This window comes from Gracilinanus agilis, chromosome 3, assembly GCF_016433145.1.
Source record: "Gracilinanus agilis isolate LMUSP501 chromosome 3, AgileGrace, whole genome shotgun sequence".
Taxonomy (NCBI): Eukaryota; Metazoa; Chordata; class Mammalia; order Didelphimorphia; family Didelphidae; genus Gracilinanus; species Gracilinanus agilis.
This window is the reverse complement of record NC_058132.1, coordinates 360066209-360087180: the sequence shown is the minus strand read 5'-3', so window position 1 is coordinate 360087180 and position 20972 is coordinate 360066209. Positions and strand designations below refer to the sequence as shown.

Sequence of the window (20972 nt, the reverse complement as noted above, 5' to 3'; positions counted from 1 at the left end):
GTTTAAGAGATACACCACGGCTTCTTTGCCAAATGCATCAAGAGCACATCAACAATAGTCATTTGTCCCTAGATAAATATATATAGAAAACCTATATTAGCATTCCCTGTGGGTGGAGCACAGTGGTAAATTCTGATTTAACTTATTCTTGAAAAGCAAATCCATAATCACATATTGAAAATCATACAACCCTGAAATTAGTTCTCTACCATTGGAGTTAATTTAGAAGTCTAAAACCCAAGCCCATAGCAGTTATCTTCTTCAGTGAGCTAATTACCATAATTTTGAGCCTGTAATATTTGTGTTGTTCATGAAGAAGAAAAATACGTTTTAAACCCTGAAGAGTTTTAACAAAGTACTTCAGATTTATGTAACTTCATTTTTTAAAAGGAGTTCAAAGTGGTTAATATATCTCAAGGATAGAGGGCAGATATTTTCCCTTTTTACCAATAGAGAAGGGGAAATCAAGAGAGAGATAATGGCATTACCCAAGAAAGTTAGTCAGAAACAAATTTAGGGCACCCAATTCTTTTCCTCTTATCTTTTCCATTTTACAGGAAGTTACACTGATTTCTGAAAAGTAAATTATCTAACAGTACACTGAGGATGTATCAATTAGCTACAAGTATTTATTAAGACCTTATTCTCCACTCAGATCCCTAGACACTGTCCTATGTTTTGGGAATACTAACACAAAAGAGAGACAGTCCTTGCTCTTACATTCTCCCGGGGTGACACTACATGTTCACAGATACAGAAATACAGGATATGTACAAAGTAAATAAATGTACAGTGATTTTGGCAAGGGCACTGACAATGAGAGGAACCAGGAAAGGCATCCTGGATGAGAGATGGTATTTGAGCTGAGGCTTGAAGGCAGCCAGGGACTCTAAAAGGTGAAGGTGAGGAGAGAGCCTTACAGAGCATTTCCTGGCAAGAGGTGGTGAGGGCTTGAACTAAAGTGATTGCTGTGGGAGGAGGAAAAAAAGGAAGAGTCAGAGAGATGATAGAGATGTGCCAACTGATCAGATAGGTTGAGGGGAGTTAGAATGAAGAGTCAAGGATGACTCCAGGGTTGCTAAAGTAGGAGACTGGAAGAATTGTAATTTCCTCGACAAAAAAAGGGAAGTTAGGAGGAGTAGATTATGAGGTGTGGGTAGTGAGAAGAATTAAGGAGTTCTGTTTTGAAGATGTGGAGTTGGAGGCAATTATGAAAGAGTTGAGTGAAGAAGCTGTCCAGGATGGGGCTTGGAGATATAGAGCTGGAGCTCTGAAAAATAGAAAGTGGGCCAGATATAAAGTTTTAGAACCATCATGACAGTTAAACCCAAAGTTGCTGATGATACCAAGGGGAAGAGTGCAGAGATAGAAGAGAAGAGAATACTGAGCAGAGCCCTGGGGTAGGTTCTACAGAATGGGGGGAGGCATGGTCAGTGATCCTGTTAGAAGGAAGGAGATTGAGAAAGATTGATCAGGCTGGTAGTAAGAGAACTTGGATGGATCAGTGTCATAAAAACTTAGGGAAGAAAGTATCCAAAAGGAGGGAGTGGTCAACTGTATCAAAAATTTCAGAGAGATCAGTAAAGATAAGCCTAGAAAAAAGGCCATTGGATTTAGCAACAAAAAGCTTATTGATTGCCTTGGAGATAACATTTTCAGACAGTTTCCGTTTTAGTGCAGTTGTGGGGATGGAAGCCAATTTTCAGTGAGAAGGGAGTAGGAGGTGAGAAAGAGGAGGCAAAAGAGCCCTTTTTTTCTCTAGGAGTTTGGCAATAAAAGAGAGGCAAAGTATAGGAAAATAGAATTGATGATCTTTACTTACCTTCACCTCAGCGTAGGGCCAATCCCAAAGAGATCTTCTGTTGACAGGACTGGTAGAAGTAAGAAGAAAGGAGATTTGTGTATTACCTGGTAGCATCCTTATCTACACATCTCCAGAGATCTTAGTCTGTTCTTCATACTAGTTCCTATCATAAAATGGTCAATTTAGATTGTGTCTGGTTTTCTTCTGAAATAAAGAGAAACCTTAATTTAACTCTGTCTAATATTATGTATTCAAAGACCCATCATTGGCAGATATGGGCATCATTAGTTTTCAGTAAGGAAAAAAAAAGAGAGAAATTAGGGAAAGGAAAGGAACAAACTCTGGCCACCTGCTTTCCTATTGTTACTAGCAATAACAATATTCAGAGGGTTCTGTGTTTTCATTCTAGATAGTAGAGTAGAATGACAAAGAGCTGCTCTGTAGTGATCTAAGAAGAAAATAAACCCTTTTTTGGAAACAAGAGATGGTAGTCATAGATGGGAAAGCCCAGGGGACCAATCCTTGAAGCAGATGGTAGGATAAAAAAAGGTGGAATCAGTCAGGGTGAAAGGTTTTGTCTTTCTAATTCTTAGTCCCCATTTCTCTTCATTCTAGAATGCAATCCCTGCATTGAGTCTCTGTACTCCTTCCTAATGCTCTTTCTTCTAGTGTTCCTTTCCTAGACTGCAGAGCTACTTCTACTGGATTTTAGACTTGAGAGTCCACTGTCCTATAAGGAGGGGGAGTTTCTGGTCCTACTACTGGGAGGGATGTGTTTTCAGTGCTCCAAGCTGTAACTGAACACAGAGTCCCTTGGAAACCCTATCATATGTCAGTGTGTGTATATGCACACATACATATATGACACATGGCCAAATGAAATAGTTATGTGTACATAGATATTCACATTTATCTATACATATACATGCAATCATATAACATGTCTGTATACATACATAGTACTTTTCATATGTGTCTATAATCTATCTTTCTATCCATCCATCCATGCATTTCTAAAAAGTAAACTGACATATGTATCTTTAGGATATAAAAGTTGAAGCCTACCTACCTATATCTATTAGCCCAGTATCTGATAATCACTGACATTCATTCATCATTCAGCAAACATTTATTATGCATTTATGGTGTGCAAGATACTATGCTGAGGTATTGGGGGGCATGAAGGCATTCACTGTTTGATTACTTTTTCATTTAAAAATATTTTCAGAGCTTTTTTGGAAAAACATGTTTGAAAAAAGGATGTATTGGTAACATTGTAAAGATGCAAAAATGTGAAGAACCCGGAGTCTTTAATAATCTGGTGAGTGTACAGAGTTCTGAAACACTGTTTTTCTTTCAACCCTGAGCTTTCACAGATATTATCAGTGAAGAAATCAAGATTTTAGCCTCAGTTCTGTGATTTGGTAACTAAATGAGAGACTTTAGAGGATCATAAGATTTAAAGCTAAATAGAATCTTAGAGATCATCTAATATGAATTTTACAGATGTGGAAAATGAGGCTCAAATAGGGGAAATGATTTGTCTAAGCTCACAGAAAGTAGTTAAGGGCAGAACCAGGATTGTAACCAGATTTTTCTAAAAGCTGGCTCTGGAAGAAAGATAATGAGAAATTGTTGCCTCTTTTCACTATAATACACCGTATTCTTATTTGTCTGGTTCCTGCCTCAGTTTACCCCAAATAATACTAACTCAGTGCTTCCATGGGAGAAAGGTGCTATGAATGGCCACCATCTAATAACTCAATTTCTGTTTGACTTGGAAATTTGAAATCTAACGATTTGCTTCAACTCTGCTAAACATTAGCTATACTTTCTTAGAACCTATCATGAGTATTTCCAGCTACAAATTTGGGATTTTTTCTCCTTAACACAGATTTTCTGAACAATAATTAATTGTAAAATAGAAATAAAGAGTATTCCCACTCTAATCTCATATATGCTATGGTGACAATGATTCACTTTTTAGCTAAAGTGTATTGTGTCCTACCCAGAAGTCATGGTTTCTCTGAGCTTCAGTTTTCTCTTCTGTAAACTGGGGATATGCTTTGCATTATATGCCTCACTAGATTGTTGTGGAGAAAGCATTATGTTAATTTCAAAATGAGATATAAATGAGGTTTTATTATGAATCATGCTTATTTCAAAACTTTAAGGCTCAGTGATTCAGTTGGTACAGACATTCCCTCCACCAGTGTAGATGATAGTCCCTTTGTGCCTTAGTAGAACCTGGCCTCAGGAGTTGCTGTAGCTACAGCATTTTGTCGCCTGGTGGCCAACCTGATGACGGTTTCCAAGTGCTAAAAAGGCTAGTTCTCCTATGTGAGACCTGTAGTCTGTCACTGGACCTCTAGCCAACCATCCCTACCTAATGTTTTTAAACCCTCATCTTCTGTCTTAGAATTAATACTGCGTATTGCCCAGGGTCACACAGCTAGGAAGTGTCTGAGGCCAGATTTGAACCCAGGACCTGAGGTGTCTAGACTTGGCTCTCTATCCATTGAGCCACCTACCTGCCTCTTCCCTAACCCTTTCTAACTTGGAAGAATGCCTGGATTTATATTCCATGGATGTAGTCTTTAATTCAAGGAAATTTCAGTGCCACAGTAGGACATCAGAATAGGATTTCTATGTGAAGATTTGGAATAATAATGAAAGCAAGAGGGGCTGCTAGGTGGCTCAGTATATAGCATGCCAGGCCTAGAGACAGGAGGTCCTGGGTTCAAATTTGGCCTCAGACACTTCCTAGTTATGTGCCCCTGGGCAAATCACTTAATCCCAAAGTTTTAGCCTTTACTGCTCTTCTGCCTTGGAACCTACACTTAGTATTGATTTTAAGACAAAAGTTAAGAGTCTAAAAAAATAATAATATTAAAAGCCACAGTGGTAGTAATCTTCTGTTTGTAATCCAGTGGCATAGTGCTTAGCCCAGGGCCTGTCACATAGGTAGTAAATAAATGCTTACTGATTGATTGATTGATAAGTATGATAGAGCCAGTCTTTAACTAGAACTTTTACAATTTTACCCTAAAGATTGTACCTTTGATTATACTAATAAAATTATGTCATTTCTTTAATCTTTATAAATTTTTTTTAACCCTTACCTTCTGTCTTGGAGTCAATACTGTGTATTGGCTCTAAGGCAGAAGAGTGGTAAGGGTAGGCAATGGGGGTCAAGTGACTTGCCCAGGGTCACACAGCTGGAAAGTGTCTGAGGCCAGATTTGAACCTAGGACCTCCCATCTCTAGGCCTGGCTCTCAATCCACTGAGCTACCCAGCTGCCCCCTAATCTTTTTAAAAATTTTTGGACACTGATATGGAAGATAAGAAATTAGCATGGACTTGAGAGAAAGTTAACTAGTTTGTTCCTGATCTCTCCACCATATCCCTGTGGATTTCACAGACTGAAACAGGGTGGTTATAGATTTAGAATCGGAAGGCACTTTAGTACCCTTCATTACAAATGAGGAAAACAAAAGACCAAAAATATTAAATGAGTAGCCCGAGATGACGCAGGTAGTAAACCTAGTAAGTTAACAATAAAGCCATTTCTTGTGGGAGGGCACGAGCAGCTGGAGGGATGAGGTCAGGCTTCTTGTGGGAGGTGGGATGGCAGCTGAGCCCTGATAAGAGGCCAGCAGTTGTAGCAGGCACAGATAAGAGGGAGCATATTCCAAACCCTAGTGGATAGTAATGTAATGTGCAGCCAGTCTTGAAATGTAGGCCAGAGACAGACTCTGAAAGAATTTAAAGACCCCCCAAAAGAAGAGATTATATATTTATCCTAGGAGCAGTGGGGAAATTTGGAAACTGTTTGAGAAAAGGAATGACCAGGTCAGGCCTGTGTTTCAGAAATATCAGTACTGCAGCAGTAAGGAAGGTGGAGTGGAAGGAGAAGAGACTTTGGGCAAGGAGAGCAATCATCTACCAAGCAATCAGCAAGCATTATTAAGAGCCTACTATGTGCCAGGCTTAGTGCTAGGTGCCGGGGCCACAAAGAGAAAGACAAGAGAGTAACTTACAGTCAATTTGGGGAAAGAACACGTATATGATATTTGGAAGGAAGGTAGTAGTCTCTGAGGGGAGAAGGGAGTGATTGGGAAAGGTCTCCTAGAAAGTGAAGCTTTGAAGGAAGCTGAAGATTTTAAGAGGTGGACATGAGAAGGGACTTCATTCAGTGCCTAGCATATAGGCTCTGCAAAGCCCTGGAGAGGATAAACGTTTGTTAACTACCTGCTATGGGCTAGGCACTGGGCTAAGCTCTGGGGGGTACAATTAAAAAAAAGAAAGACAGTTCTTGCCCTCAAGGAGTTTATACTCTAATGGGGAAAGACAATATACAAAAGAAAATGAAAAGAGGGGAAGGCTAAAGTTAGTTTGCAGTAGTCCAGGAGAAAGGTGTTAAAGAGCTAAGTAAGGCAGTGGCCTGGTGAGTGGGGAGGAGGTGGAAGTGAGAGTTATCAAAGTAAAATCAATAAGACTTAGTGATTGAGGAAAGGTGAAGAGTTGAAGATAACATTGACATTGGGAATCAGGAATTGGAAGACTATAAGTAAAAAAAAAAAAAAGAAAGTTAGGAAGAAGGGAGTGGGAGATCATTTCTGTCTTGGATTTGTTGAGTTTAAAATGCCTATTCTGGCAGGAAATGTTCATGATGTGAAATGGGATTTTCTCTCAGGAAAAAGACTAGTGCTAGGAATATACTCTAGTTATTTGTATTTTTTTCTCCTTTCATTTGATGTTCTCTTTCTTTACAGAAGAAAGTTTGTATATTATTGTTGATTTTACTTTTTTTTCCTTCTCTGGGCAGTATGAAGGTTTGAAAAAGGATGAATGTATTCAAAGGTAAGTACTCACAATCCCCTGAATCTTTGTAGCTATTTGTGGTTTGAATTTATCTTAGTTAATTTTTTCTTTCCACGTCTTTTCCATAGTTTAGAGTTCTAGGGAGTTTACCAGGAATTCTCTTTATGAGACAATTAGAATGAAATTCCCATTTACTTACAAAATATTCAGATAATTCAATAAGGAAAAGATAACTCTAGAAATGGATTTTCCTTAAGTATGAAAATTACCCTTGTTGAGAGTAGGATAGGGAAGTTTTTCCTGGAATTAGAATATTTCCTTATTCCAGTTTATGATATGTAGGATCCAGAGCCAAAAGAGAGATCATCTATTCTAACCCTCTCATTTTAGAGAGAAAGAAACTGAGAAACAGAGATAGGAAGTGATTTGTTAAGAGTTACTGGGAGAATATGTTTTTGGCCAGAATTCCAAACCAGGGCTTCTAATTAGTTAGTGTGAACTTCCTGGCATATATACTTTGTACTTTGTCCTAGATTAAAATGCGCTGATGCTAAAGTTTCCTATGAGCTCTCAAAAACCACTCACATACTGAATTTGAGCATAGTTATAGTCAACAACCCTCTGTGTCCTAAGAAAGAAAACTGATAAGAAAGTAGAGTAGGTAAACAATGAAGAAGGAGAAGAATGTGTCTACTAGGGATATGAAATTGTCTCCCATTCCAGAGACAGTTTATACAGTGGTCAGCAAGCATTCATGAAATGCCTATTATATGCAAGGTACCAGGGATGCAAATGTAAAAGTTGGACAATCCATACTTTCAAGAAGGTTTTATCGTATTTGGAGGGAGGAATTATGTACACAGAAAAAAATAAACATATGAATTATACAAAGAAGATTGCAAATAATTTCTGGGGAGTGGAAAAGGCATGAGTAATGGCATAGATCAGAATAGGCCTCTTCTACCTGGTGGCGCATGACCTCAGAGTATATTAGAGAATAATATCAGTTATGCAAAAAATACAGCAAGTGGGCAGTGCAGTAGGTAGAGTACTAGATCCCCTCCATGCGGGAAAATAAGTTCAAGCTCTACCTCAGATATTAGCTATATGACCCTGGGTAAGTCACTTAACATTTATCTGCCTCAATTTCCTTATATGTAAAGTAGGGATAATAATAGTTCCTGTTGTTGTGAGGATAAAATGAACAAATATGTACAAAATGCATTGGAAACCTTAAAGTTCTGTATAAATGCTAGTTGGGTGGAAAAAATATGTGTTAGAGAAAATTGCATCACAATAATAAACATTGCTTTTTATAAAGTACTTTAAAGTTTGGAAAGCATTTTGTGTACATATAAAATGACTTGAAGCCCATCACTGACTATACACATTTATACATAAAAATAATTTGAGAGAGAGCTTGTATAGAAAAAAGAGCATTTCACTGGCATGTGGGCAGGGTGATATTGGGGCTTGACCTAAAGTGCCAGTGCCTTAGAAGTATACTTTGTCCCCATACTGGAACCTGTATCATCCCACCCATCTCCCAGGGCACATTTTCTTCAGCTGCTTCTCTTCCCCTCTACTGCATTTGCTCTGGATATCAGAATTCCCAGTTTCTCTAGTGCCTAGGTTTTAATTTGTGATAGTTGGCAGAACAATGTAAATTGAAGAAGATGGGCTTGTAATTGTATTTGTAAAGGGAACTCCAAAATAAGGAAACTCCCTCTGCTAAGGCAGGTTGGTGCCTTCTCTGCAACTTAGAGACTAAGGTTATGTTGCTTGCCCAGGATCATGCAGCCTGTAATTGGCAGTGGCAGAACCTGAATCCTGAATTTTCTGGCTTCAAAGATAGCTCTCTATTGATTATACCACATTGCCTGTCCAATATCAAGAAATACCAACTTTGCAATGATTTATTATGAATATAATGTCTCAAAGAAATAGTTTAATAGCATTGTTTAACCATAGACGTATGTGTATCCTAGAAAGAGGTTTTAATTTTCACTTACACTACATTTTAGGCCTTTAAGAAATCCCTTAGGTGAGCTGTAACTATAGAAATATACTTTAAAGTCTCTGGCTTAATGGACTATAATAAAAAAATTGAACTTTCCTCTTTGAGTAGGAAGTGAGTAGATAGTTTAATTTCTGACCTGCTCTGCCCTTAAGGTGAAGAGTAGGGGAGAGAAATTCTAGAATTTGATGATTCTTTTGTCTTAACCTATTCTAGTCCAGGCAGAAACTTTGGGATTCTTTTTGCATATAGCAAATTAAATAAGTTTCTTTTCTACTTGCAGCTATTATAAAAAATTCAAGACCTTACCAGTCACTGAAGGTATGAAAACACTGAAGTTAAATTTAAAAGGAAAAGGTTTCATTTTATTATCTATTTTTTTTCTGAAAAGTTGTCCTATGTTTTGTTTTACACGTAGATAATGCACAAAAATATTGATGTAGTAAGGCTGTTGTAATATGTAATCCCAAATTTTTTTATATGAAAAATTTTATTTAATTGATTTAGAATATTTTTCCATGGTTACATGATTCATGTTCCTTTCCTCCCCTCTTCCCACCCCCCTCCTGTAGCCAATGAGCAGTTCTACTGGGTTTTATATGTGTCATTGATCAAGACCTATGTAATCCCAAATTAATTAAAACTCCATCTTTTAATAGGACACAGATTTTGAAACTTCATGCAAAACAAGTTCACAGACAGAATCCTCATTGATTTCCCATGCCACAGCAGTTAATATTATTTTCATTGCTTTCCTTTGGAAAGGCCACGAAAACAAGGAATAGCTAAAGAATTCTCTCTCTGGATTAATCTATCTATGGCATCTCAAATGAGAGGGCTAATTTTCGGTGTATTTTCTATGGAGGGATATTTCTCTGCCATGATGTTCTACATAGAGAATGCCAGTTCAATGTATATTTCTAGGCCCATGTAAATTGCAACTTTTTGTATAATAATTTCTGATTACTGATTTGTTTCAATTTTCAAATTTGAAAAGGGCCCAATTTTTTATGTTTAACTTATTGAGTCATTTAGTTTCCAGAGGTGCACTGGATAGAGTGCTGGGCCTGAAGTCAGGAAAATCTCTGTTCAAATCAAATCCAGCCTCTAACACTCACCGTCTGTGGTCTTTAGGCAAGTCACAAACTCTGCTTGCTTCGATTTCCTCATCTCTAAGATGGGGATAATAATAGAACCTACCCCGCAGGGCTGTTGTGAGGATCAAATGAGATAACATTTTGTAAAGTGCTTAGCGCGGTTCCTGGAACATAGCAAGCACTATATAAATGTTAGCTATTATCATTATTATTATTATTGTATACGGGCATATAATTTGCCATGTTGCTTTAAGTCTTTGGCTGTTAGTCAGAATCATTTATGGATACCTTCTATGTACAAAGCATTGTACTTAATTATGTTTGGAGAGTTCTTACTCTGAAGGACTCCAGACATACAATCATGGAGACCTTTAAAAGGATTTGATACTTTGAAAGATTCTCTATTACATCAGGGTCGGTCTTCCTCCACTGCTAGAAATCAGAAGCCCTTACTTAGTGCCTTTTCATTCTCTGCAATTCTGTCTACATTTTCCCCAAATTACCCTAAGTCTTTCTCGTATCTCTAGGGTTTCAGCGTATTATATTTCACGTCTTGTTCTCAATACCTGACTGCTTCACATCTTTTTCTGTATGTATCTATTTTCAGTGAGGCATTCTATGTTATATGTGTATGTAAGTGGTTGTTGGTAGCATACTCCAGCCTGTTTTGTGTACCATGTACTTCTTTACTGCTCTTTTTATTATCATTTTACACAAATAAGAAACCTGGAAATAGATGGCCAATGTCTTCTTGACCAACCTTTTTTTTTTTTTTTTTTTTTTTTTAGCAAAAATACTGTTTATGATCTTTTCCATTCTTTGGAAATTTTGCCTTCTTAGAGATATATTTTTATAATTTTTTTTTTTAATTTTGACTTATAGGTGGAAGAGTGGTAAGGGTAGGCAATGGGGGTCAAGTGACTTGGGAAGTGTCTGAGGCCAGATTTGAACCTAGGACCTCCCGTCTCTAGGCCTGGCTCTCAATCCACTGAGCTACCCAGCTGCCCCTAGAGATATATTTTTAAATAGTCCTTGAATTCTTAAAAAAAAGATCACCTTCTGTGTAGATTTCTTTTATATGTATTTGGTCAGGCTTAACAGATTTTTTCCACTTCTTCGCATTGTGCATTGGATACAGAGGGGATAGAAGCCAATGCATTGGTTACATTATCTTTACCAATGAGAACTACTGACATAAAAATTTTAGATCAGCTCTATTTTGAATAGTTTATCTTAAGAACATAGATTTAAAGCTGGAAGAGGCCACCTAGTCCAACTTCTTCATTTTATGAATTAAGAAATAGAGGCCAAGGGATGTTAAGTGACTTGACCAGGGTCACAGCTAATAAATGTCACATGTAAAATTTGAACCCAGATTTTTCTGAATCTCCCAAGTGTAGCACTTATCCACAATCACTCATCAAGGATTTATTAAATGTCCACTATGTGCCAAACAGTGTTCCAGGTGCTAAAATACAGATATCAGGACTATGACAATTCTCTACTCTCAGGGATTTTACATTCTGGTTTTATCTATAAATCTTGGAATAATTTGGGCTAGCTGGATCTTTTCCCAAATTTTCAGATTTGTTTTCTTTTCAACTGCCTTAAAAAACCCTGTATTTTGACAGATAATTTTGTTCACAGTCTTCTACCATCCTCTTCTCTAGTTCTTTGAAAATGGTAATTGAGTTTTATAGTAGAAAGACCATAGAATTTGAAGTTAGCAGGTTTGTGTTAAAATCTTACCTTGGGGCAGCTGGGTAGGGTAGTTCAGTGGATTGAGAGCCAGACCTAGAGACCGGAGGCCCTAGTTCAAATCTGACCTCAGGCACTTCCCAGCTGTGTGACCCTGGGCAAGTCACTTGACCCCCATTGCCTACCCTTACCACTCTTCTGTCTTGGAGCTAATACATAGTATTGACTCCAAGATGGAAGGTAAAGGGTTAAAAAAAAATCTTACCTTGCTGTGACTTTAAGCAATTCATTTCCTGAGGCCTCCTTTTTCAAATCTGTGAAAGTGTCAAACTTGATATCTAAGGTCACTTATGGTTCTAACAATATCTATAATCTATGGGCTCTCTTAGCCTCCTTGTTTTGGCAGCTTTTTTCCCCCATATAATTTATTTATTTTTCCCTTCATACCAATCAGAAGGACTAGTTCATTTCTCCCTTAGACTTTAAAACTCATACAACTTCAGGGGGCAGCTGGGTAGCTCAGTGGATTGAGAGCCAGGCCTAGAGACAGGAGGTCCTAGGTTCAAATCCGGACTCAGACACTTCCCAGCTGTGTGACCTTGGGCAAGTCACTTGACCCCCATTGCCTACCCTTACCAATCTTCCACCTATAAGTCAATACACAGAAGTTAAGGGTTTAAAATAAAAAAAAAAAGAAAAAGAAAAAAAACTCATACAACTTCAAAACATTTTTTCTTTTTAAAAAAATATTTTTATTTGTTTTTAAACAAAACTCACTTTCTCTTCCCTGTACCACTTCTATCTGCCCCACCCCACAATGAAAAATAAAATAAAATAAAGTCCCTTTAGCAAACATGTTTTGTCAAGCAAAACAAATCCCCACTTTGACCATATATAATAGACAGCTAGGTGATGAGTGGATAGAGTGGCCACCTTGGAGTTAGCCTCAGACACTAGCTATGGGACTCTGGGTAAGTCACCTAACTCTGCTGGCCTCCATTTCCTCATCTGTAAAATGAGCTGGAGAAGGAAATGACAAACCACTTCAGTACATCTACCAACAAAACCCTAAAAGGTGCCACGAAGAGTGAGACACAACTGAAATGCCTGAGTGACAACAGTGAGCACACGTGTACACAAACACACATGGATGTGGTCAAAGTGAGGGTTTGTTGTGCCTGTCTATCCTTGTTTGTCACAGGGACTTTGTTTACTTCCTTATATACACATGCATACACACATATGTCTTATGTATATACACATGCCTACATGTGCCTCTCCGCCGCTCTCTTGAGTCTGTCACTTCTCTATCAGGAGGTAGGGAGCATGTTTCATCATGAGTTTTTGTCCACTTTTTGCAGTGGATTAACTTTTCTTAGAACCTGTTATTTTCAAAATCGGCATCTCACTTTTATCCCCATTCTCCATGTTTCTGAGTTTCTTATTTAAACAAATCAAATGTGAACTGTTGCAAGAGTTCGTAGTGTCTTCTCATCTTTATTTGGTGTTGTTTTTCAAACTGTGTTTTGGTTACCTGATGGGCGATCTGATGACACAGACAGCTAATTCTGAAGTGACTACTATATCTATTAAAAACTCATTTGCTTTCTGCTAAAATTCAGTAAATTTCATTTAAAAATTATCTTGTTTAATACTAATCACTTTCTAGTGCCTTCCAACTCCCTCCTTGAGGAAAATATGCATAGTATAATAATATATGTCTTCAGAATGACCCATAATTCTTTGTTTTTCTTTCATTCCCTGAAACCAAACCATATGTTTCAGCATCTTTTGCTGTCTTCTCCTATACTTTCCTTTGAATTGAAATTGTTAAGCATCAAAATATAGATTTGTGATGTCTACAAATTCTTACTGAAACTTCTCCACTGCTTTATCCTCCACACAGATAAAAGATATAATTGCCCTGTCTTACATATGCTTTTAAGCAATGCAAAGTCAGGTGGCTAAATGCCCCAAGCAATATCATTGGGCATATTATGGTTCCATAATTCCAAGTTGTCTTTCCATTTAGTCACAGCTTCTTTACATACTAATAGTGAAAATGCCATTCAGTTCCTCCCATAGGAAATGAACAAGCTGGATGTTTGAACAATGAGAGTACCACTTAAATATTATTGTTTGTCTTAAAACCAAGAGGCACAAAATTTTAAGACCATCTGTCAATATTTTAAATCACCCCACCACCAATCTTTGCAGAAATGGAAGAGGAGCTATACAGGAATGAGGCCCATTATGTATTTTTATCTATTTCTTGAGTTCCCATGACCAAAATTGGCAACTCTAAAGGAGGAAATCATATGTGTGAAATGGCATTAATGCTGAATATCCTTCTCTTTTATTAGGCAGACTTATCTTCTCAATTCTGTTTTAATGAAATGCTAACCTCAAGAACTTGTAATTATTTTTTCATTTGCTTAACGTAGTTATTATAGTTGGTAATGATATTGTTAGGCAGACTACTTATCAGGTTGTGCTAACCTTCCTCCTTGAAAAAAGTATGTATAATACTAAAATATATAAAATTTCAGAGTAACCTATAAGACTTTGACTTCTTCTTTTGCTTGAAACTGAATCATATTTTCCAGTGAAGCTTTTTCTCTTTCCTGTGCCTACTTTTTTCTTTTAAAAAATACTCTCTTGGGGCAGCTGGGTAGCTCAGTGGATTGAGAGCCAGGCCTAGAGACGGGAGGTCCTAGGTTCAAATCTGGCCTCAGACACTTCCCAGCTGTGTGACCCTGGGCAAGTCACTTGACCCCCATTGCCCACCCTTACCACTCTTCCACCTAGGAGCCAATACACAGAAGTTAAGGGTTTAAAAAAAAAATTAAAAAAAAAAAGAATAAAAAAAATAATCTCTCTCTGCAGTTTCTCTTCTACCCATCGAGAAAGCAAGCAACCCTGCTTTACATATGATATCAGTTATACATGTGAAATCATGCAAAATATATTTCCTTATTACTCATGTCACAAAAAAACAAGAAAAGTTTCAAAAGTGAGAAAATTATTTTTCATTTTCCACCCAGAGTTCATTAGTTCTCCCTGAGGAGGTGAATAGCATTTTGTATTAAGAATTCTTTGGAATTATCTTGGATTATTGTATTGATGAGAGTAGTGAAGTGTTTCACAGTGTGTCATCATTACAATATTGATGTTACTGCGTATAATGATCTTCTGGTTCTGTTTACTTCACTTTGCATTAAGTCTTACAAGAGGTCTTCCCATATTTTTCTAAAACCATCTCTTGTTTCTGATAGTACAGTAGTATTCCATCACAGTCATATAACACAACTTTTTTTTGCCATTCTCCAATTAATGAGCATCCCCTCTTTTTCCAATTCTTTGCCACCATAAAGAGAGGTGCTATAACTATTTTTGTACATAGAGGCCCTTTCCCTTGATCTCTTTGGAATATGGATTTAGTAGTGATATTCCTGAGTCAAAGGGTATGCACAGTTTTATAGCTTTGAGCATAGTTCATGATTTTTCTGCAGAATGTTTGGACCAGTTCAAGAACCCACCAATAGTTCACTAGTGTATTTATTTCCCCACATCCCCTCTAGCATTTATCATTTCTGATAGATGTGAGGTGGTACCTCAGAGTTGTTTTAGTTTAACTTTCTCTAATCATTAATGATTTAGAGTATTTTTTCATATGACTATAGATAGCTTTGATTTCTTCTTCTGAAACTCCCTGTTCATAACCTTTGACCAATAAAGGGAATGGCCCTTATGCTTTTTCTTTTTTAATCCATAGGATTCCATTTTAGAATTAATACTATTTATTAGTTCCAAAGCAAAAGGGCAGTAAGGGCTAGGCAGTGAGAGTTAAGTGCCCCCCCCGGCCCCCCTTACATACTGCCATACAGCCAGGAAATTCCTGAGGTCAGACTTGATCCCAGAACCTCCCATCTCTGGGTCTGGCTTTCTAGCCACTGAGCCAACCAGCTGCCCCTAAATGGCTCTTATTTTTGTAAATTTGGTTCATTTCCCTATATATTTGAGAAATGATACCTTTATCAGATAAACCTGCTGTAAAAAATTTGTGAAATTGTTTTGTCATCTATAGTATCTTTTAGCAAAATGTAGTTTTAGTTGAGAGTAAGGTTCAAGCAATGTCTACCTCATCCCCCACCCTCGTTTTCCCCTCTTTTGTAAAAGCTCTTCCTTGTTTTCCTTTTTTTTCTTACCTTCTGTCTTAGAATCAATACAAGTTTTGATTCCTAGGCAGAAGAGGACTATGCAATTGGGGTAAAGTGGTTTGGCCAGAGTCACACAGCAAGGAAGTGTCTGAGGCCATATTTGAACCCAGGACTTTGTCTCTAGATCTGGCTTTCAGTCTACAGAGTCACCTAGCTGTTCCATATTCTTCCTTTATATAAGATAATTTCCCCCATTCTTTTTTTGTCCTTTCCCCTTCTTCTAGTACATCTATCCCTCTTTCTTCCCTTCATCTTTTTGAGATAATCCCAAAATTATCAACTCACATTTTGCTTTTTATATTTTTTTATATTCTAATTTTATTCTCCTAATATTGATATCCTCCTAATAATGATAAAGTTCTTAGGAGTTACTTCTATCATCTTCTCATATAGAAATATAAGGTTATTGAGTCGCTTGTGGTTTCTCTTTTCTGTTTACTTTTTTATGCTTGTCTTGGCTCATATCTGAGCCAGATTTTCTAATCAGGTCTCATCTTTTCATCAGGTATCCCTAAAAGTCCACTATTTCATTAAATATCCATTTTCTTCTTTGAATGGTTACATTGAGGCTATTTTTGGTTATAATCCTAACTCCTTTGCCTTCCTGAATATCGTATTCTAAGTTCTTCGTTCCTTTAAGGTGGAGACTACTAAATCTTGCATGATCCTGACTGTGACTCTGCCATAATTGAATCACTTCTTTCTGGCTACTTGCAATATTTTCTCCTTGACCTGGGAGTTCTGAAATTTGAGTATAATGTTCCTGGGAATTTTCATTTTGAAGTCTCATTCAAAAGGTGATTTATGGATTCTTTTATTCTATTTTACTCTCTGCATCTAAGATATCAGGACAGTTTTCCATTATACTTTCTTTAAACATGTTGTGTAGGCTCTTTATTTTTTTTCCATGGCTTTCAGGTAATCCAGTAATTTTTCAATTTTCTCTCCTTGATCTATTTTCCAGGTGAGTTGTTTTTCTGATATTTTTATATTTTCTTCTATTTTTTCATTCTTTTGACTTTGCTTTATTGTTTCTTGATATCTCATGAAGTCATTAGCTTCCATTTGCCCAATTCCAAATTTTTTAAAACCCTTACCTTATGTCTGAGAGTCAATATCGAGTATTGGTTCCAAAGTAGAAGAGCAGTAAGGGTTAGGCAATGGGAGTTAAGTGACTTGCCCAGGGACACACAGCTACGAGGTGTCTTAGGCCAGGTTTGAACCTCAAACCTTCCGTCTCTGAGCCTGGCTCTTAATAACTGAGCCACTTAGCTGCCCCCCAACCCCTAATTCTAATTTTTAAGGAATTATTTTCTTTAGTGAGCTTTTATCCTTTCCCCTCATTTGGCCAATCGTGCTTTTTAAGGAGTTTTCTTCTGTGAATTTTATGTCTCTTTTACCAAGTTGTTAATTCTCTTTTCATAATTTTCTTGTGCCATTCATTTCTTTTCCCATTTTTTTCCTGTGCAACTCTAACTCTTTTAGAGTTTCTTTTTGGACTTGTGTCCAGTTAGCATTTTTCTTTGAGACTTTGTTTATAGCTATTTTCATGGGCCTTATTCTGAGTTTTCTTCTTGTTCTTCCCTGCCACCTAAATGGCTTTTTATGGTCAAGTTCCTTTTTTGGGGTGGAGAATGGGGCTCATTTTTGTTGCTTATTTTTCCGCTTTGAACTTTATGTTGGTCCCTGCTCACTTGGAGTTTTGCACATTGTTATTTTCTGAGCTTGTTCTGGAGGTTGGCAAGTTTTAATGCTTCTGAGGTGCTGTGATCTGGGGAGAGGCTTAGTCACTGCTCTCTGGTCTGTGCCCAAGAAGAGATCTTGCTGCCCTGTTGTTGCAGCGGCTAACACTTCTCTGGGTCCTGGATTGGGACAGGGTTCCCTTCTCCCTCCCTGCTCTGCAGCTGTGGCCCAGGGCCCTTCCTGTCCTGGAGCCACAGACCCTAGCACTCCTCGCCCCGGAATACTGTTGGGGCCCCTGTTCCCTCGCAAATAGCCATCAGCGCTCCTCTCCACCCTGGCACTGGGACCCAGAACTGTGTCAGAGCAGTGCGACAGGGTCACAGAGGCAGCATTAACTCGGGCTCCCCTGCCATAGCTGTCCTAGGCCGTGGCTGAGGCCGCTTCTCACACCCTTGTCACAGGCCTCTCCTGCTCATCTGCTCATTTGTCCTGGGCCAGAGAAGCGTCTCTGACTAACCTCTGGGGTTTGATTCAAGACATTATTTTCACATTGTTTGGAGGGGAATGTGGGCAGAGTTCAGCCAAGTTGCTGCCTCTCCCCTGCCATCTTGCCTCTGTCCTCTGTGCCCACTATCAAATTGAATTATTAATAATACCTCCCTAACCCTTTTTGTCCTCCTCAAGGCTTACCTTGTGATTATTCTCTATTGTTTACATTCTTTTTTTTTTTTTAATCCCTTAATTTCCATCTGGAATCAATACTGTGTATTGGCTCCAAGGCAGAAGAGTGGTAAGGGCAAGGCAATGGGGGTCAAGTGACTTGCCCAGGGTCACACAGCTGGGAAGTGTCTGAGGCCAGATTTGAACTCAGGACCTCCTATCTATAGGCCTGGCTCTCAATCCACTCTATTGCTTACATTCTTGAGCACCATAAGGTATAGTAATAAAATTAAGAATCACAAGGAATGGATTCAGTAGTAAAAAGTAATAACATCACATTTTTCTTCCCTCCTCTTACATAATTATAGAACTCATTCTCCCCCAGTATTCAGAGACTCTGAGTGGGAAGGCATATACATGGGGGTGCTTCAGGTGTTCACAACTTCAGCAGCCTTCCCCAGCCTCAGGCCTCCATCCCCTGCAGGCTCCCTGGGGAAAGGCCTGGCAGGCTTTCAGCTGTCAGTCTAGGCCTTTTATGTGGCCTCTTCCAGTCTTCTTATCATTCTACTTATCTTCCCCATCTTCTTTTATTTATGGATCTGTCTATCTACCTTTTTATTGATACCTTTTTTCACCCAAGAGCTCAGCTTTTCCCTTACTTTGCCCCCCCCCAAAACCCCCACATCACTCACTTCCTGGCCACTTGCAAACGCTGTAACCTGTACTTTGTCTTCCTGATTTCCTGCCTGCTGGACTCTGGCTTTCATCGTATTTTGTTCAGAGCTGGGACTGTAGCTCACGTTCTGAGAATTTCTAAAATGTGCCAGATCATAACACCTTGTAAGGGCTGATGGTTAAATTTTCAATGTGAGCATTTACCCCTTTGAAAAAGGTACAGACTACATAGCAGGACTTGATTTATTGTTTTGTTGATTATTAGTAGTGTAAATCAAGCTTAAAAATGTATTCTGCATGCATAAATTTTTTTTAAAGCCAGTTGTTAAACTTTTACTATTGTACCCCCAGAGATAAAGTGTCATTATCTGTCCTCTGTTGATTGCTCATGGCTTGGTAATTACTTAAAATTTGGCTTCCTTTTTGTTGTAGGACCTATTAGCTTTGAGACTATGAACGTGTTAAAAAAAGGGTTTTTTGGGGGGCTAATTTAATTTTTAGCATATTTTTATTTAGTTTATTTAATATTAAACAACTGCTGCAAAAAATTTTTAACATTTAATTTTTAGTTTTAGAATCCCTACCTTCTATCTTAGAACTGATATTAAGCATTGATTCCAAGGCAGAAGAGCAGTAAAGGCTAGGCAATAAGAGTGAAGTGACTTGCTCAGGGTTATACATCTCCAGGGCCAGATTTGAACCTAACATTCATTTTTTAAAACTTGAGTTGCAAATCTCCCCCCAACCCCCCAACCCTTGAAAAGGCATTAAGCTTTCAATTATACATATTTTAATGTTAAATATGTTAATAAAACATTTTCTATTGGCCATGTTGCCCTCCCAAAAAAACCCTTAAGAAAAATAAAGTGGAAAAAAAGCATGATTCATTTTCTGCACTCAGCTTTCACCTCTCTGGAGGTGGGTAATATTTTTCATTAGCAAACTTTAATGAGTTTCTTCACAATACAATGTAATTCATTTTAATTATGTAAACTTTTATTTTCTGCCTTAGAATTGATACTAAGTAAAATTTCCAAGGCAGAAGAGTCGGAAAAGTTAGGCTATTGTAGTTAAGTGACTTGCCCAGGGTCACACAGCCAGAAGGGTCTGAGGTTAATTTTGAATCCAGGACTTTGGGCCTCTAGGCCTGGCCCTCAATCCACTGAGCCATCTAGCTGCCCCTTATATTTTATGCAATTTAAAAGTTTCATTTCAGAAGAGGTCCAAGAATGAACCCCGTCGTGCCTCCGGATATTTCCACATGGAACACACTATATTTCTTGTGCCTATGGGGTGGTAGGTTCTGTTCACATCTTGGACAGCCCGCAGCGCCATCTGCCACTCAGTCCCTCCAACCAATCAGGGGCACTGTGGGAAGCAGGCCCCTCCCTAAAGGAGGGCGGGCTTATGGCTCTTTCAGCCAATGGCTGGGGAGCACTTCCCCTCAGCGAGGCCAGCCTCATCCAGAAGGTCCCCAGGTGGCCAGGTTGGGATCAACTCGGCCCTCGGGTGTATCTCATCTGGCCCTTCACCTCTTCCGTTCTAATCTCCTCCGACTTTATCATCGGAAACACGTTTTCCTCCTTAAATTTTGTCCTATCTCACTGGATCTGGCAAGTATTCTCAGGGATCCCCTTCAAATGGAATAAAAGGGTGGGGTCTGAGTGACACTGAGATGAGGGAATCACCCCCAATAGCCCCCCCTTCCCCCCCTCCCCCATACTCCCTTCATGCTCCTTAATGCAGGGGCTGGACTAGGCTGGGCACCATGACCTTTGACCCATTGCCTCTGTGCTCCCTAATTCCCCGTTTCCCCTCACAGTTAGTTCTCTATGTTATGGCCAAATCAGTTTGCATAGGACGGTACAAAAAAGCCCCAAACTGCAACAATAAACTAACTGCTTGCCCCTTGGGTCTTTGTATCCTTAGGCATTATGTCATATGGAGCAGGTCAAAACTCTTTGCATGTCTTCTCTTCTAATTATGTTTGTGTGGTTTTGATATTTTAAGTCTAAAGAGAGCCCTTAGACAAAAGTGGGGTGAATGAAAAGAATCAGGGTGCTCAATTCTGTAATCAGTTGCAGAATGAAGCAGATATGGATATGGACCTCTTTGGCATTTAGTCTCAATCCCAGTTTATCATTGTAAGATGTTTCTGTGCATATCCAGCTGACCTTTTTATTTTTATTTTTTAATACAATAGGAGTGGCTGTGAAAACAGAACCGAATTCTTATAGTAAGTATATTTAGGAGCTATTAATTAATTTATTTTTTAAACAAATATTACTAAGTA

General features: G+C 38.4%; 1 protein-coding gene across 2 annotated transcripts in view; it reads left to right on the top strand.

Annotated features, from left to right (window-relative positions):
* Window positions 1-20972, top strand: part of DZIP3 (DAZ interacting zinc finger protein 3) — a 119465-nt gene that overhangs the window by 53232 nt on the left and 45261 nt on the right. For both annotated transcript variants that reach the window (XM_044670104.1, XM_044670103.1), the window contains exons 10-13: window positions 3033-3125; window positions 6634-6668; window positions 8930-8967; window positions 20883-20915. In XM_044670104.1, the coding sequence (XP_044526039.1) occupies window positions 3033-3125; window positions 6634-6668; window positions 8930-8967; window positions 20883-20915 (199 nt within the window). The remainder of the gene's footprint in view (window positions 1-3032; window positions 3126-6633; window positions 6669-8929; window positions 8968-20882; window positions 20916-20972) is intronic.